Genomic DNA, 19,629 nt, shown 5'->3' on the forward strand with positions numbered 1-19,629 from the left:
ATTTTAATAACACATAAAAGTCTTTATCGGTTACTCAAGCTGCCGATGTTAATATCGTCTTTGAACGAATTATAATTAAATATTTCATTTAATCGAAGACGATCTGAATAAACAACAGAGATTTGTGTTAGTAATTCTGCATCTTTGTGATTTGAAGTTCGACTTCCTTCTTGAAAAAATGTCGATTAAATAGTTAAACTCCGAAACTCACCTGGTCATTTTTCCTTCGGTAGCTTCGCGATCGGTGCAGGTGCGTACGAAATTTGGTGGCAGAACTTTGCCAGAGTCGGACTCGCCGGTCGATTCTACTTGTTGAGTCTTCACTGTCTCCTTCTGGTAAGCTTGGTAAGCCTGATCCACTTGGTCGCTGGATTCGATTGCCAGATACGCCGAGCTGACCGTGCAACCCTGAGGATTTTCCGACAGCAAGGTATAATGACCACTGTCTTCCGGTAAAGCCATTCTGATTTTCATGGTGGCTTGTTGATTCGAATAGCTCATTTCCACGCGTTGCGATTCACGGATCCTTTGGCCGTTTTTGAACCAAGTTAACTAAAACGAAAGAGAACAAACCATGAAACATGGTAACAATTCGCTCGGTATTGTGTGCACCGACACTCAACATATCCAAATCGATTGAATCGATGAGTCGAAGAAGAGTAAAATTCCAAAAATATCTCGAGATATTTGAAAAATATCTTTTTGCACTCATTAAACTCACGGGACCACTCGAAGCACAGGTAGAAAGTAATTGTTTGCACTGTTCTTGATCCCAGCACGAGTTCTATACATTTTACATATAGTTTCGAGATTATTCGAAAGAGACTAATTTTGGACTTGTAATATTTTTCAACTCGTCGATTTAATTGATAAACACTCGAATAATTTTATTTCAAAATTGTTTCCGTCGCATAGAGTTCAATTCTTTTAACTTTACGAGTTTAATCTATACTATAAAATTTACGAGTGAAAATTTGATTAAAATTTGAGAAGTTTTCATCGACATACGAAAAATATTTCTTGCCGGCGAAGATGAATTTTTTACAGCACTTGACTGATGAATTTCTTAGTGAAGATTGGTTAACGCATTCTTCGAAATAAAACATAATTTATGGAACTCTTGGTAACATTTAAATTTAAATCTCATCTATTATAATACTTCTTTCCTCATCGTTTAATATTCTTTTTAATCGCGCAAGGAAATCTTTCTGCCTCGATAAAATCAGTAAGAATACAAAATGTTAATTATTGTACTATATAGTATGACATCTTTGATGTCATACACGTATCGTGGTATCGGAATTTTCCGTGCTCACTTGGGCCTGCTTCGAGTGCAGGCCTAGAAGATACATCGCGTGCGAATGGACCTGCGTTAGGGTAAATACTTGGCGCCGATCTGTCGCCAGGTTTCTTAAAGGGCACGAGCGACCCTTTACAGGGGGTCGTTCTAGGATGCTATTTAATGAAAGTTCGTTCGAGCATGGGAATGCATGAGAACGAAAGAAGCGTGTTTGGGAACAGTATGGGTACGAGAAGAGACTGGTAAAGACGTAAAGAACAGTATGGGTACGAGAAGAGACTGGTAAAGACGTAGTAAGATGAAAGACTTGTAAAGACGCAGGCGACAAAGACGGTAAAGACGCTTGCCGAGGGCACTGAGACGATTAGCTTAGTTTTATACATCTATCTTTAGTGAATCTATCTTTAGTGAAAAGAGAAACCTATTACCAATACCACATCTAATACTAATAATACTATAACTACAATAATAGCACTATATACTAGTATAATATATATATATATATATATATATATACATTCAACCAATCACCAACCACACGCATCAACAATATGAATCATCGATAGATTGCAGATTTGATAAATTTATGCTATATGTGCGCGGACACAGAAAACATGTACTAAACGTATACAGAAAGTACAGATTTATGCAACGTGAAATATTATTATATTCCATTTAAATATAATCTGTACATGTTTTTCATGTTGGTATACGTTATAAGTGCATAAAATTCAAAATCTGGTTATCAACCTTTTGATGCGATACGCAGTTCACGAGTAAGGTAGTATTGTCAAGTTCGATTGAACTCTTTTAATAAAATATGTAAAAATTTCTAAGTACTCATTTATTGTAACTTGTAAAAAAAGATTCGAAAATTGCCTAATTATATCGAACTAGGTATCGACCTAATTCGCCGATTGATCGATTATTCTGAACTTTTAACAAACTGCAGTGTATTCGTAATCGGTATACTCGAGAAGTATTTAAGAAAATCGACTCTGCTCGGTGAATATGAGTTAGCGAATAGATTAATCTACTTACTCTCGGTTTCGGATTGCCAGATAGTTTCGCTGTGAAAACGGCATCGGATCCCTCGACAAGTTTCGAGTTTCTGGGCTTTTGCACGATTTGCGGAGGTGCAACCGGTCCCAGGTTACGATCTACTACCGTCGAAATCTGCACGTCCGATTCGCCCACGAAGCGACGTGTAATCGACTCTCGAAATTCCGTCTCTCGCAGCAGTCTGTATTCGAAGGTGTCGACCTGCAAATTTATCGAGTTAACTTTATTCGTTCATCTATATTATACAAACTATATATAATGTATACCGTGTAATCTATACTATACAATCTATACTATACAATTTATTCTGTGTAATCTATTCCACATAATCTCTACTATATATAATCTATATTATGCAATATATACTATACTATATGCAATATATAATACATAATTTATATATACTTTGTATATGCTCTCAATATACACTATGTATAGTTTATATATAATCTATACTATATAATCGATACTACATAATCTATAATGTGCAACCTATGTTATATAATTTATATATGCTCTGCACTGTACAATCCATACTAATATAATCTTTGGAAAAATTTCCACGAAAAGATCTGCACAATGGTTGCGTAATTACAAAGAAACGAAACGATATGTAACCTTGAAATCCTCGATACTGGTAGAAGATCCATTCATGTAACTTCGTTTGTCAATTGTTTGTTGATAGCTTCGCTGCTGGAAACTCTGAGTTCCGGTTTGGCTCTTTTGTTCGGTCGACTGAAAAGTCTGCGCGTATTCCTTCCTGTAACCACCCATCTGCTGCTGCGGAGGCCCGAATCCCTCTGGCTGAATGTAAACCGAGCAAATTGCTTCACCTGAGCAGAGAAAATAGTCCTCAATTTAAATGTATCCTTCCAAGTCAACCAAAGTTACAATAGCTTAATTGTAAAGTGATTTAACTGTAAACCACTTTGTTAGATAATTCTTCCCCGTACTTATTCGCGGTAGGATTCTCTGGACGTATAAGATGGACCATGTGGTCGAGACAGCTGACCTTTTTTTAAATCGATGATAAAATGGTGATAAAACAGAAATGAAAAAATACACTGACTGCTTCTGTGGATACAATTGGCGAACGTAAATTGTGTAATTTTATCTTCTTCAATGAAATCCTAGACTTTTCGTTAATTATTATCTATCCTTACGTATTTCATCCATTGCCATTTCTATTTTTTAAATATCTCAAATATTTTATCGTTCCAGAGGAACAATTCAAATTAGAGGTGTGGAAAAAGTATCGTATACTTAATATGATAATATTTGTACCGAATGTTGTACCAGTAGATAGATATATTACGCGAATGTTTTAAATTATCGGATATCTCGCGTAAGTGATTCGTTAATTATTTTAAGCGGTGTTTCGAATTTTTATCGAATCACCGGGCAAGAATATTTCCCGGAAAACTTACCGTACTGATTTTTAGCACTGCACGTGTATTCGCCCTCATCTCCGGGACCAATCTGATTAATCTGAAGAGTAACTGTTCCGGTTTTCTCATCGTACGACATCCGAATTTTCCATGACTCCAATAACGGAGAACCCTTATGCGTCCAGGAAACGGTTGGTTTCGGGTTCCCTCTGACGCGTCCTTCGAAAATTGCATTTCCACCCTGCGCGAATCTGGCGTTCTTGAAAATCTGCTCGAAGACCGGCGGCGATGGATCACCGGGTCTACCGATAAAACTGTGCAAAGATTACAAATTTGAAACCACTATTCTTCTTAAACGACAGTCTCTAAAAAATTCTTCGCTCTAGAAAGGCGGAAAAATAGTTTCAGACGAGATCAGACGATAAAACTGTGCAAAAATGATAAATTTAAAACAGTTCCTTTCGAAACGTCGATTTCTACACAATTCTATGTTCTCAAAACACGGAAGAAAATTGTAACCAATGTTCTTTTCCTCTACATTCGAGATTAGACTAGTATATTTCTAACTAAACGCATACTAACATGTTTGCTACAAATACAGAATAAACAAATATTTTGGCCAAACAGTCTCGGTCTGTCTCGTGTCGAAAGTTTTTAAATTCCGATTTGCTTGAAACATCGAAATACTTGTTCATTGTATTTCAAAATATCAACTAGAAGAATCGGTGACAAAATGAAGGCACAATATCGACGACAAAAATTTTGACGAATTATCCACCACCGTGAATGTACCAAACTCGGGAATACGAATTAAGGATTCGTTATTTTGTATATATACCAACAGTTTTGCTAAACGATCGATCAATTTCGAGTGTATAATAAAATTGATCGAAAAGAAGGAAATCTTTCCCGAAGTAGACCGTAAGATATACTCACGCTGGTACCGTGGGCGTCGACTGCATTACAATCTCCCCTTGAACTGCAAAGAAAAAAAGAAAAGAACGTTACCAACGTTGACCAAAATATAAATTGTATTAATTATTCTACTCGAATTTACGAATCGTAAACGAAAGTCTCGAGCTGTTGATCTTTATATCGTGTTTCCCGTTTTAACGATTTCGTTCTCGTCTCGAACCGTCGAAACGAAAGAAAAAACTCGAGCTTTCGCTCGATTCTCTCGAAGCTCGTTACTTTTATTTCTGGTTACGCGTCTTTCCTCGGGTTGCATTTCCTCTCGTTCCTCCGAACTGGGCTAGAACGAATCGAGGAAACGAACCGTTGACGCCGTTTGTTTCTCTGTCGTCGTCACGCGCCACGGCTACCACGTATTTTTATACGAATTTATCTACGCCGGGACGCGAAGCAATTAAGTCAATTTGCTAATTAAACCCGGAGAATTCGTTGACGTTAAATGTTGATGGTCCGTGGGTTCTCTTCCGCGGATTTTCATCCCGTATTTTATGTAACTTTTCACGCCCTGTTTCCGCTCCATTTGTATTTTCTTCCGTTATTAATTTTGATACTGTTACGACAATAAGAAATACCATTTCTACGAACCTATATCAGATAAGTGTAATTTTACGAGCCGTATCGCGTAACAGGGATAGAATTTATTAAATTATGGTGTAATTTCTGCTCTGTTGTGTGTATTACTTGAAAATTGTGTCAAGTTATAAATGATTCGTTTTCTATTTCCAGAGTAATAGAAGAGGGACGGTAGTGGTTGGATGTTTCGACCTCTTCTTGAGGTAAAATTGTATTATCATAATAGAACAGAAATTAAAGTTGAGCAGGGTAATTGAAATTTAGAAGAACGATGAGGTTCACTCGTCGAACTAGCATTATCCTTGTATTTATTTATTCATTCATTTATTCGAGATAACGGGAATAATAATATAATATATTTGCCAGTCTTTAATAAATTTGGAAAAAGTAACGCAGAAGATACATCTTAACACATTTATTGAATTGTGTTAGGAATAAACGCATTCACCTGTTTTTTAAATTTAGTAATTCGTACAAAGTAGTTCAAAAGTACCGGTACGAATTTTTCTGGTCGATAGAGTGTGCGTCGGAAGAAATATGAACTTTGAGTTTATATTTGTGCCGTTGCAATACAAAATAAAGTAGAATTTCGATACTCGTATACGAATCTCGTTCGTTACATCGCATCGATAAGCGAATAATCGCTTAGCAATCACTGTTGCATCTAGGTGGTGGTAATATCTTGCTTAAATACGGCTCCACTGATTTACCTCCATAAACGCACACGTAAACACGCGTGCGCGCGAAATCTTTCAATCGCATTTTTCTGCAACTATCGAAGTTCTATTGTACATCGAGTATTCAACGTGTCAATGGCCGATATAGTACTCCGAATAAATGTTTTCCGGGAATTAATTCTCAGGAAAAATAATCATAAAATATCGTAAGGAAACACGTTCGATTGAAACGATATTGAAACGAACAGCCAACAGTTTGAACACCTCTCATAAATAAATAATGCTTTCGCAAGGTGCATACTACTATTTATAAGAAAGATCTGCTGCATCTGTTTCTCATTACCAGGCTCTACGAGCCAATTAAGTTGGAACCTATAAATTAGAATAATCCAGTTTTCCTTTTTTGCTCTCGTAAGTATACGAGGTACGGTGCCCAAAGTCGGTGTACCTTTTCCAAGGTATTTAGATTTAATACTTGTTAAATAATTATCGAATACATATTGGGTATCTATAAATTGCAATAATGCAGTTTTCTTATTACGCTCTTGTAAATATACGAAATACGATGCACGATATTTTCTGACCTGCTTTATTCGAACCAGTGAGGATACGTGTATATAAAAATTGTTAAATAATTATTGAATACATAGTGGATACCTATGATGTCAATTTAAGTTCGACGTTGGTTCAATTCGCGGAACGATTAATTTCGCAGGAGTTAAAAACGAATGATTCGTCGGCAAAATTTACGTCAGTTCATCGGCTTCGAAGGAAAAATAAAGGACTCGTCGTTTCAGCGAGTAATCCTGGTTGTTTTCTTTTCGTAGACCGCCGGCGAGTAACTTTGACTTCAAAAGATTTCGAACGATCCTGCCAAGCGGCCCCCAAATTACGCGTATAATGCGATCAACGACGTAACGGGCGCCAGTGACGGGAAATTAATTGTCAGAACTAACACGGGGGCGCAGCGAAAATAAACTACCGATACAATCTCGATGCACGCCGCTAAAACCACTTTCGTTATCACGGTTAAGCGGCTAAGTGGATTCTAGAGGCAATGACGGTATCGCTGAGAAATCCGAGGCATGTTCGCACGCGATGCATCGTCTACGCGATAAATAGTAGAGTAAAGGATAAACAACGATACGGACGTTCGAAGATCTCGAAACACGTGAGATGTTCCGTTGATCCAAATTAATCGACCGTTCTGCGAATTCTTTCGCGCTATCGTGATCGATTGGCGTGTAACCCGACGTTCTTCTTTTTATCTACGCTTGGAAAATTAATAACACTGCGGATTACTCGAGTTTTCCTTGTTTGAGAAAATTGCAAATAAGATCGATGATCGATCCATCCCCTTGAAACCAAAGAGTGACGCAACACGCGTTCGGGTTAAACAACGAAAGTATCTACAGGAATATCGGTCCCAGACGTAATCGTGAATTGTCAATATACGAAGCAGGTTCAACGTTTGCGTACGAGGAGAGTACAATAATAAGTCAACGAGAGGGAGATGATAGTCTTCGAGAGGAGTATACGTATACGCGAGTATTTTACGCTTCGAAAACAGTTTTTGGACCCTCGTCTGAGACGAGAAGGGTACGAGATGAGAGTACAAGATGAGAGTACAAGGGAAGTATAAACAATGTAATTCTTTTTTCTGACCACCATCCAAAAATTGGAGTCGAAACACGAAATACTCGTACACGTAAGCTAATATTTTTATACTACGAACATAAATTTAACTGCTCGGTGGACAAAAATGTTTCGAGAAACATGGACTTGATTCACTGTTATAAAGGCCCTACTCTGTTACACGTTCCGAAGCTCTCTGTAACACCGTTCGTGAGGACTGCTTTTTTCATTTCATTAATTATTCATTGTACGAGCATTGATTTCGCTTCGAATATAATAGATCGCGTCTGTTACAAAACACATTAAAGAGATCTTCTGTTTCAAACATCGAAAAATATCGATCGTGTTTCTACATATTTTCTGGAAGTTTCAGTGGTTGTATATACGTTTTTCAATTATTGGATCGAGATTCGAAAAATTGGCAAAATACAAGGATTGAAAAAATAAAAGCGTACAGGTAAAAATGTTAATAGAGTTTCGAAGTACAAAATTTTCTTGCGTAGTTTTGAGGTAAAAAATTGGATCGTTTTTCCAAAAACGGTAATCGTTTCAATTCTCCAGTTTTCTAAATTATTTCGATTCGGACGATAAATACTACTATGTACCTCGACGAAATCAATTGTCCTTATACCTATAAAAAGTCCTTATACGTAACAAATCAATGGGTTCAACACCAACTGGAACCACCAACGGTGAACGTATTCCTATTTGCTTCTACACCGCACACATACAATGTATAATTTACGAGTACCGTTCGTTGTCCATTTCGATAATTGTCCATAAATATTGTACGTCCGCAAGGACACAGTTAACGATTAAGTAATTTCAAAAAGAAGTTTGAAACAGGTAAAATTGACCCCTTTGGTAGTTCAGGTGTTAATCGGTCGTCGAGAACGACGTCGATCCGCGGATGCAAGGTGCGAGTTGTGGGCCTCTCGGAGCTTGTGGGCTAGAAGGTCAAAAGGGGTACACGTCGCGGCTACCTGGTGCAATAAAAAGAACGAGATATAGAGTCGAGGCGAAAAAGAGAGCGGTACCCATTCTCATTCGGATAGAGACGGGGGCGGGTGTCAGGGAGAAGGATGTAACGTGGTCGGATAACCACGGGATCCTATTTTTGCATCCAGATGGGGATCGCGTTACCGTGGGCCATTTTAGGAGCAACTATCTTTGCGCGGCGCCCAGCGCCGCGACGCGACGCGTCTACGCCGGCCGGACTACATGCACCTCGACCAATCGCCGGGGACGTTACGCAAAGCCAGTCACTGACCAAAATAAAACAGCTCCTAACGCTGTTTCCCCTACTCTCGTACCCTCCCCCCCCCCCTCATCTGTGGGCTCGTTCTTTCTCTCTTTCTAGCGTACACGCGTGTCCTATTGGGAAAATATTTAGAAATGTTTATTGCTAAACGCGAGTTGCACGTAGCGACGTTCCTATTTTCACGAATTCTCGGAAAGTCCTTTATCGTTAGGGAGTATCGTTCTTGCTTCATTTTCTTTCGATCGGTCGTTATTGTTTACGAGTCCGACTGACAGGTCGCTTCTGTCGCGATCAGCTGTTTCGAGAGACTACGAGGGGACACCGGTTCTCTCGGACGAGGAACTTGCAGAAAGAACTCCCAGACCAAACGATCGAGAGAACCTCGGTCCACAGAATTACCCCCGCGTCTAGATGGTTTCGACGAAATCCTACGATTATTTTTAAGCGAACCGTGTTCTTTGCGTCGACTGTACAACGCCGATGTACGCCGGACAGTACTGTTGCCAAATTTTATTCTATCTGTAAATTTTTCGAGTCGATCGATCATCTCTTTCAGATTTTTCGAACAAACGTTAATTTTGCGAACTAATAATGGCTACGCGAATGTTGATTCACGGGTGCAATTGTGCAGCGATCACTCTCAATGGACTTTCTATATTTTTTCCCTTGATAACGTTTTCGGAGACCGTTGAGTGTCGTATTAAAACAAAATACTGTACGGTCCGTTTAGATCGATGAATCTAAAAAGAGTCAGAAATCGAACACTTTCTTCCAATTTTTTTTACAAAATACTGGCTGAAATTTTGATATCGTCGAATCGATGAAACGAATCAGTCCGCTCTCTATAACCAATGAAAATATTTACTCGAGCGCAATATCGTTTCGCGAGCGATTTTCGGAGCGTGGTGCAATAGACAGTTGAGTAACCCGACCAGAAGTAAACCGATGTAATTTACTTCGATAAATCGGTAGTAGAATACTCGGTGAAACATCGAAGTAAAATTTTCTTCTCCATCTACAACTATTCTACATTCAAAGAAATTCGGTCCACGAATGGTATCTCTGTGCGTTCAATTGCGTACTCTAAATTATTTTAACCGTGACATACGTCTATGAATTGGTACTCTATGCAGAATACTTAAGAATTATTGTACAGGTAAACAAGTTACACGAACAAGAATAGAATTCTTCGAATAGAGCTCCAAACGATCAAATCCGATTAAATTTTTCTTTTTCTTTCGATTAAATTTTATTTATCGACAAATCGTTGATCGTGTCAGTTGTGCAAAAAATATTGGAATTCTCCGAACGGGGCTTCGAGCAAGCAAGCGAGCAATGTCCGATTAATCGGTGCGTTAAATCGGTTTACCGATTTGGTAAATTTCATTTATCGAGAAATTGCTGACCGCACACGATTACAAAGATATCGTCGAAACGATTGATTTTAAAATCCCGCGTAATACGATCACGGCAGTCTCGCTTTATTAATAATGATGATTTAGCAGCGATGCCGTAGCGAAATAGCTGACTCTGTCACGCCGAACGATTACGGTTTTCTTAATCGTGCGTCGAGATGTTTTGTATGCAATTTCTCGCGTCCCACACGCGACCTGTATTCTTTTTAGATGCGATACCGCCGCTGGCACTCTTCGAATTTGACTGACATTTGCGAGCCAGAACTCGAGTATCAGCGTTGGCAGACTGCGAGTCAATGTCGAACGGAACGAAGAAACGACGAGAAACGGAGATCACCGTGCGTTGACATAGCGTTAAAGGACACCGGTTCGCCAATTTTGAAAACAGCGAACGAATCAAGTACCAACAACTCGTCGCGAGTTGTAGTTCGGTTAACAATTTTTCAAGATTCGATCGCGATGGTGGATGAAAATTTCCAAACGTATTTATAAGTTTAGAGATTTTTTAAAAAGGATCGAGAGATAATCGATAAATTCGACAAGATCGGAGAACAATTGAATATGAAATGAACGTAAGACGAGACGAAGAATTTCGATGTTGCTCTAAATTTTCTTACTCTACCTTTAGGTATAACTAGACAGAGAAATGAACTTAAAAAGTGTTACCCTAAATTTAGTTATCGAACTAATCGAAGGAATGTGTCCAAGAAACGTTATTTTACGTTTAGTCGTTAAACTGAACAGAGAAATGGATCTAAAGAATGTTATTGTAAGTTTAGTTCTTAAACTAAACGGAAAAAGAAATCTAATACAATGTTATTGAAAGTTCAATTCTTGAATTAAACGGAGGAACGGATCTAGAAGATGTTATTCTGGATTCAATTATTATACCAAACGGAGAACTCCAATTGTGACAATCGATTCGAAAAGTTCGCGGCAAATGTCAACAGAGATTACTCTGTTTCTCTTATCAGCAATTCTGCGAGCAAATATTGAAATCTGCGTCGAGAAGTTGCGATGCAAATGGCATTCGCGATGCCGCGACAACGTGATTTGCGAATTCGTCGCTCGAGCGGGATATATTTACGATAAAAAAAAAGAAGAGATACTTCTCGCATAAATGTATCGTTCGACGCGAACAGTGACGGAAAATGGAACTGATCACCCTTTACGGCGTGGTTTCGTAATTTGCCGCGAAGTAATTGCGCTCGTAAAGCTTTCGAAATTCTCCGCGGTGAAGTTTCGAGTATAGTCGTGAATCAAGGCGCGAGTACGCGTCTGATATTTTTGGTCCCTGGACCGAGTCGGGTCTCTTTCGTCGGGTTTGCAACCAGCGACCGAAATTTATCGACCTTCCGATAAAATTTAGACACGCTAAAAATTGCTGGATAGTGGCGCGAAAACAAACGAAAGATTTTACGCGTATCGAGATTTGCCAAAAGCCCTGTCGAAAACAGATCGATGCGACGAACCATTTAAAGTTTCGTAACTCCATTTGTTTTCACGAGTTCCAAGTAAAGTAGTTCCGTATACTCGTTGAACCGAGTAATTTCAATATATACACGAGTAATTGTTTGCTATTAATATAAATTGTGGGTAAAATATTTCAATTACCGTTCGCTACGAGCAACGAAATAAACAGTTTTTTATATTTTGTTTCTAATAACATTTACATTTTTCGCTCAAAAGTATTCGAACATGAAACTCGTTCATCGTAAGTTTTCGATAATTTTCCTACGTTAAAGTTTGGAAAAAGTGAACCAATTGTTTCTGTATTTTGCTGTTAGTAATCTACAGTGAAGACATTTCAATATTTTTCTTAAAAGTATTCAAATATCGTGAAACGTCAATTATCCGTTGCAAGTTTCGACAACTTTCCTTCGTCAAAGATTAAAAAGCAAATATAAAAATATGGATGCAATTTTATTTATATTTATTTCACGAAGTATCCTTTGAACTGTACGCTTTAGATGATCGTTTAATATTTTGAATATATGTGTTGATCTTAAAATTAATTCTGATTCAAGTCAGTGAATGAGTTTATAATTATATACTTGGCAAGAAATCCATTCGAACGATTTTTTATAAATTTGTAAGACTATCTCGAGCGAAATACGTTCGTTTCGCGTTATTTATATTATCATCGATTACACGTTTTGGAAATTAGTTTTGATTCCAGTTGGCAGGTGGTGTCGATAGGTACGATATCTCTGTCGAACAGCGAAGGCGTAGTTGGCAAAGTCATTGTTGCAGGATCGTTTTAAACATATTTCTGAATTCGTAGTCGTAACTATAACCGTGACTCGTGGAAAATTACGTTACTTTCTTCGCCATTGTTCCATCTGGGTGACCGAGAAAAAATGTACATCCGTTTGAATTCTTACATCGGTTCGAATCTCGCATGTATTAAATTACACAATATTTGTCTCGAGAAAAAGTTTCCTCGATTCGATTAAAATAAAAATTGTAACAATATAAAACACTCGTGATACAAAATGAATACACGATATAAAATAAAACATTAAATAGAAGTATTTACGAAAGTTATGTCGGGTAGTAAAATAAAAATGAAAGACCAGAAATATTAACGAGAGTTACACAGTTATGCATTATTACGAGACTTTTGTGCAATTTGTAGAATATATCGAGTATACGAAACGTCAGAAGGTATACGCCCCCACTATTCCTTTTGAAACGATACGACACATAAATGTTGCAGATCTTGATAAAACGCTTAAAAAGGGAAGGGAGATTTTTTCGATACATTTTTCCAATTCTTTGAAAATTCAATGCGATTTGGTGGTACATTTGGAAACAGTTCGGTACTATTTCAAACTTCAGTGACTCAAACGATGTTGTCAGATATTCGAAATAAAATGATTCAGTGCTCTGATAAATGTCGACAAGCGTGCACTATTTTGAATATTCGGTAAAATGATTTTCAACTTAGAATATACTGGTTCTAACGTGTTTTGTTTTTGTCTCGATGATTTCCCAGCGACTGATATATCGTCTCGTATTTTCTTATACGCTGTCCCGTTTAAGAAAATGAAGAATGAAACCTCTGCACGAACCGCTTAAAAACAAAGTACTTATGTTATAAACATTTTTTCCACACTCGTTCTTCGTATTTAGCTGTAATTGGGAAATTTACGAAAAGCGAAGTAAATTAACTCGACTTCCAAGTGGCTCGTATATTACGTAAAAAGTTCAAGCACGTGTACTTTCGAACACCGAGAAAGAATTTTCTCCTTATCCCTAATAGTTTCCGAGCAGCACTTGATACGGCTGACACTTGTATACGATATTACAAAATATTTCCGTAAGCTTCGTCATGAAACATCTAGAATACTTTGACCCTATAATTCAACGTAGTACGATACAAGGATACGAACGATTGATATTAACTAAAATAACAAAATTAAATACAAGAACTGACGAACGAAAACTTGCCACGCAAAATTCCTACGAAAAACAGTTTCTTACACTGTACTTGTTACGAAATACTCCTGCAACGTTCCAAAGTCTATAGAATACTTTAAAGTAAGAGTGATGGTAAAAATAAGTTTACGTATAAAATTTCCATGAAAAAAGTTCGTAACGCGGTACGTATTACGAAATACTCCTGCAACATTGCAACGACGTTCTGAAGCCTATAAAATACGTTGAAATAAAATCGATGCTAAAAAGAATCTGACCTAGCACGAATTTATTTTTCCGAAAATTTTTCGTCCATTGGTGCGAGCAAACAGAAAAGAAGCGTGACATTAAATAATTATATCACGGTGATTAAACCGACGAGAGTATTCCGACACCGATGCATTAACTCCAACCTTATTTCGGCCAAATGATTCATGGGAAACATCGCGAACCTTCCTCGTATCGCGATGTCTCTTTCTTCTGTCACGGGACGAAAACGGAGCTATTGCTCCTTTTTTTCTTTTTCCCCCGCCCTCGTTCCCTGGCAAGATTCCGATTTTTGCACGGATTCGCGCAACGAATTCGACAAACATAAACAGGGGAGTAAGAAAATTGTATTTTCATCCCCGATTTGCCTTTCCATTGGAACGTCTCCAATCTCATATTCGTTGGAATTCGCGTAAACTGCCATTTCACCGCGTGTTGCGCTCATCAATTTCCGTCGCTGAGAATAACGATCGTAGCGTGTTCTAGCGCTTTCACGCTATTTAGCGTGCGCTGTTAAATCTCAGAGGGTGCTCCGTTACGAATGTTTTCCAATGGGACCGACGCGTTCGTCTCCCGACCGTTTCGTACCCTTTGAGCGAACCCTTGTTGCTCTTTTCGAAGCACTTACGAGCTGTCAGCTCGGAGAGTGTTTCGTTTCCAGCAACGGGCATTACCGCTCGAGCTGGTGAACTCTCAAAGCAACCGATCGCGTTCTATCGAGACCGCGTTTCTCGTTAAATATTTGTAAACAACGAGACGTTCGGTAAGACATCTAAGGGGTTACCGTTGAATTTGGTGCACGAAGTTGCAAAAATTTTGGTCAAATGAAATTTCAGAAAATAAATAATGATATTCAGATATCATTATTTTCAAGACGATACACGTATTTCATCCTCGATCTTCTTTCCGTGGTTCTACATAGCGTTTTGCACGTGATCACGTATTATTTTTAAAAATTATTATTTTTTAGGCGATACATATATGTATGTACGTATGTACGTATGTACGTATGTACGTATGTACGTATGTACGTATGTACGTATGTACGTATGTACGTATGTATGTATGTATGTATGTATGCATGTACGTATGTACGTATGTACGTATGTATGTATGTATGTATGTATGTATGTATGTATGTTTATCGAGTAGGAATATTTGTGACAGATGTAGTTGTCAAAGTTACTTTTCATTCGAGTTTATAAACTCGTTTTTTCACTTCTCTTGTGGTTCCTTTTTCAAGTACTTATACATTTACTGAACGAATTATAGTAGGTGGTTCGACGATTAACAATTTTTATTACCTAAATTGCTTTTACGCAAAAAGTTACACCTTTAAGGTGTTTTTATATAGATCGTTATTATTTAGAAAAAGATTTCAAGTTGTAATAACTATGATATGCTAATTCACGAAGACCTTATTCTAAATATATTTACCATTGGTCGATTACCAAAAATGAATATTACGATTTGTCCCAAAATAGAAAAAGAAACCTTTTTGCAAACATTCGCGCGTCAAATATCCCAGGTTTTAAAACTTCAACGAATTTCAGTTTCAATAAGAGAAGGACAATGGCCATCACGAGTGCAATTTAAACAACGATATTATATTTACATTTCAACCCCTATTCGGGTCCTCTTCGGTAAAATTGTTGGTCCATTCTTATAATATTCCCAACAATTGTTCTTACGTATCAACAATTTCCGATCTCGCAACTTTGATACGCATTTAATATCGAACTTCGACTTTTCGAAGCTACTTCGGCAACTATCTCGTTACATTGATAATTTACACTCTCGAACAATTTCTCGATTCTTTTACCTTCTCTTCTTCGATACTTTCGATTATTGATTTCATCCCGCGGAGAGTATAATATCGTTATCGAAACTATATCGACCGTGCAACTTTTATACGGATAATATTCGATTCTATCTACGAAACGTGATCACAGTGGTTCCATCTCGAAAGAATAGATACAAAATGTTCTAGTATCGTTGATCGATCGTACACAGTGAAAGCTGGAAAACAAACCCTGTGCGTGAAACAGACGTTTCAACGCTCGTATCCCGAGAGACGAAGACAGAAACAGTTCTGAACCATAACAACGACTTTCAGTTTCTACGAGTTACGAAACTCTGTGCCAAACGTCATCGGTCCCCAAAGCGGCGAGCGTTCGATCCTTTGGAACAAAGATCGCGAATGATGCTCTGGCTAATTAGCCAGAGATCGTCGTCGATCGTTACTTCCGAGGCGACATGGGCCAAAGAGTGGGGCCCCCGTGGAAAGTGTGTCTGGCCGGATTTAGAAGCCGCATTTTTCCCCTCTCCCTCTGAACGAGTGCAGCAGCCGGGGACGCAATCCACGGGCCAATGACAGATATCCCGTGACCGACGATCGACGGAAGAGAGGGTGGACGAAAATCGGGGAAGACGAATAGCGGGCCGGATCGTGCTGGCTGCGATTTTGACAGCTGCGGGTTAGCGTCTTGGTTTTTACGCGGGTACGGGCCACCCTCTTCGGGGAGGGCGACCCTTACGAGCGTTTACGGGCGCGTGCAGGAATTTTCGAAACGCTCTGGCGTCGAACGGCGTGGAAAACTATCTTTAGAGCTCACGCAGGGGCGGTGCTCTCGCTCGAAAATAGAATATTCGTCGAGGGGATATTCTCCGCTAAGAAATCCGGTGGGATCTCGATTTATTTTCTACCGTTTGCGTTTTGCGTGTCGGCGCAAAAAGAACGACAACGGAAAGAAAAATGAAAGCGAATGGGGGAGAAGAAGAAGGGGACGAAAAAGAAAAGAAACGACCAAAGAGACGTTGCAAAATTCGCAAACAACGCAACGGATGCGACGATGGTATGCGATATTCGAGAATTTGACGGACTGCGCGAAATATAATAGCGCACCTGACCGTTTCGGAGAACCATGACGGGATATTTTCGATGGAAAAACGTTTTCGACGAGTACGGTATATCGAATTCGGCGCGATATCGATTCGAGAATCTTACCGATGTTCGATTCAATACTCTATCGAGATATCATAGATCGCGTTATCGCGTAAGCTACCAAACTGTGTTCGATGAACTTTTCTCATCGAACTTGTTTCTACGATCGAACGAATCGCGGGCTTCGAAGCTTTTCAAATTTTCACTCGAAACACATCCACGATGTGTGACCCCGATTCGCGCGGTCTTGGCCCATCAGCGATCCTAACGAAACGTTCGCCCGTTTCGATAGCGCGTAGACATTTTTCAAAAATTGTCATCGTCAAGAAACATCACCAAACTGACCTCTCTGCTGACTGGTGATCTGTTGTCGAGTGATCTGTCGTTCGGTTCTCTGTTGAATATACTGTTGCTGTTGCTGCGTGGTCGTTTGCTGCTGCTGCTGCTGCTGCTGCATCGTCGTTTGTTGTTGCTGCTGCTGCTGCTGCTGTTGTTGTTGCTGCTGAGACACTTGTCGCTTCATCTTGGATCCACGGAGAAATCCAAGTCGTATAGAGTCGATTGAATCAGTGACTTCTTCGTCGTCGACGTTCGGGGATCACAACCCCTGGGCTACGATTCTCGCTTTCCTTTCTCTTTTTCTCTCTCGTGCAACCGAGAATTACTCTTCGACGTAGAAACTTCCCCCGTGTGGTGCACTCACTGGGCACTCAACAACAACAAAATAATGAGACCAAGAAAAAAAAAAAGAAATAATGGAACAAACGAACGAAAATAAAACGGAAATCCTCGTGTGGTTGTCACTCGCGATTAATTCTACTCGATTCGAAGCGATAATCGATAATCCTCTTTTTCTCGTTTTTTTTTCTCTCTATCGTTGGTCGGCTCGAACTACGCTTCCTCTTTTTCTTCTATTCGTCTGTGCTGCCTTAAAGCCGCGGCTCACTACCAGTCGGCAGAAGTCAAGTCATCATCAAAAATCTTGTCCCCGAGACTCTTTAAACCAAGACGTCGGTCGAATGCGAATTGCCGGCTGATGCCGCCTCGGAAAACGAACACGGCCTTCCACGAGGACGTGGCTAGTCGTGGTGGGGGTTGGTTCGAGAGAAGGTGGGGACGTCGAGCGTCTCGACGCCGACGACGCGAGAACGACGATGACGGAGAGACTCGAAATTTTTCACACCCTCCTTGTCCGAGAAGATTAATCGTTCAAATGGAAATAATCTCCCCCGTCACCTTTTACAATTTTGTTCACCGGCTCTTCCTCGTTCGAAGGGAGACGGTGTTGTTCATCGGTCTCGTCGAGAACGAGATTCGTAATCGTCCCTGAGTAAAAATAAAAGAATTTTCGACGGTGTTGGTCACGCGTCGCGAGAAACGTTACTCGCGTCGTTAAGATTACGTTTCTCGGATTTTGTGCCGCCTTCTGCGCGGTATTTCGGGCATCGAATGCCTCCGATGATGCACGGTGTACTATATATTTTTTTTGGCACGTTCGCCTGTTTGGTGTTGAACTTCCAACGAAGTGATTCCGCTCGAAGTAGACGCGAAGTGGGAGGTGGAGCTATTGGAAAGTTTTCGTGGAATTTTTCGTGTTTGCCGAAGAAATTGGTGTTTACTCTGTACACGAACCGTCAAAGTGAAATTGATCCGACGATTCGTTAACCCTCGATTACCGACGCTGTCGAAGGTTACGCGTATTGCATAGGTATCGTACGTGTACAATTAACGAGACATTCGTCCGATGCAGAGAAACTAACGCTTAACGCTAAATCTGGCTATTTTCTTATCTTCTCTAATCGGTGGAATTATATTTCTGGGATAACGCGTGCGAAATTTACGGATAATTGTCGATCGAAGGTCGAATCTCTCTTCGTTTACCATTTATCAACGATACGAAATTATTCGTTGTACACACGATCGTTAAAAATAGACTTTTTGTTGTCCTCTCTGGTACGTTTATAGAAAGTGTATCGTAGGTTGTACCTTCTATAAACGTAAATAATATAATCTTCCTAGACGTTCCAATTACCAAGAGTAATACTATAAAATACTGTAAAACAATGTTAACTCGTTCTTCGAATTTATCCATCGATCCCGGCGACTTTCACACGTCTCGGTCCCTCGATCGTAAAACGTGTACAGAGTCGAGCGTTAACTCAAAATAATCTTCGTAAATTGCCGAACTCGTAAGGGCAGAAGCTCGTGCAAATCACAGCGCGACATCTCCCGTCCGAACTCGATTCGATTCGACGAAACGAATACTCTGCTTATTACTTTACGAGACAAGTCCCCTCCTGTTCGTTCGTTGACCAATGATCTACCCGAAACGAGAAACTGTACTCTTTCTCATGGACGGTTATGGATAGAAACACCCGCACACGTTGCAATCTCGCATAAAAAACGACGCGATTCTCGAATCGTATTATTCGAGTACGTCGAAGGGACTCGTCGCTCCGATCGACGTACGTACGAAAGAAGAGGTTTGGAAAGTATTTCCTCGTGGAAGGTCGAAGGCAAAGTTTCGACGCGGTGTCTCGAATTCGAACCGATTGAATTCAACGAGGCGACCCTTTGCTCGCTATCGTACGAGTCCTTCGCCACTCTTTCTTACGGACGGGAACACGAATACACGTGTTCAAATCACAAGACGATTTCGCATTCAACCGACTCGAGTCCCAAAACCAGGTGACCTCTGATCGTTCGACGAGGTGA

At 39.6% G+C, this 19,629-nt stretch overlaps 1 protein-coding gene across 17 annotated transcripts in view; it reads right to left on the minus strand.

Annotated features, from left to right (window-relative positions):
- The window catches only part of Sls (sallimus), a 126,592-nt gene extending 108,639 nt beyond the window's left edge, over window positions 1-17,953 (minus strand). For 5 of the 17 annotated variants that reach the window (XM_076314390.1, XM_076314399.1, XM_076314388.1 and 2 more), the window contains exons 1-6: window positions 17,260-17,935; window positions 4,687-4,729; window positions 3,790-4,064; window positions 2,981-3,195; window positions 2,342-2,563; window positions 212-552 (exon numbers count right to left, since the gene is read on the minus strand). In XM_076314390.1, the coding sequence (XP_076170505.1) occupies window positions 212-552; window positions 2,342-2,563; window positions 2,981-3,195; window positions 3,790-4,064; window positions 4,687-4,729; window positions 17,260-17,437 (1,274 nt within the window). In that variant the 5' untranslated portion in view covers window positions 17,438-17,935. Of the gene's footprint in view, window positions 1-211; window positions 553-2,341; window positions 2,564-2,980; window positions 3,196-3,789; window positions 4,065-4,686; window positions 4,730-17,259 lie in introns of all 17 variants that reach the window. The other 12 variants (XM_076314383.1, XM_076314386.1, XM_076314384.1 and 9 more) reach the window with 6 other exon arrangements.
- Between the last annotated feature and the right edge of the window lie 1,676 nt (window positions 17,954-19,629).

The sequence above is a fragment of the Ptiloglossa arizonensis genome, chromosome 6 (genome assembly GCF_051014685.1).
Source record: "Ptiloglossa arizonensis isolate GNS036 chromosome 6, iyPtiAriz1_principal, whole genome shotgun sequence".
Lineage (NCBI taxonomy): Eukaryota > Metazoa > Arthropoda > Insecta > Hymenoptera > Colletidae > Ptiloglossa > Ptiloglossa arizonensis.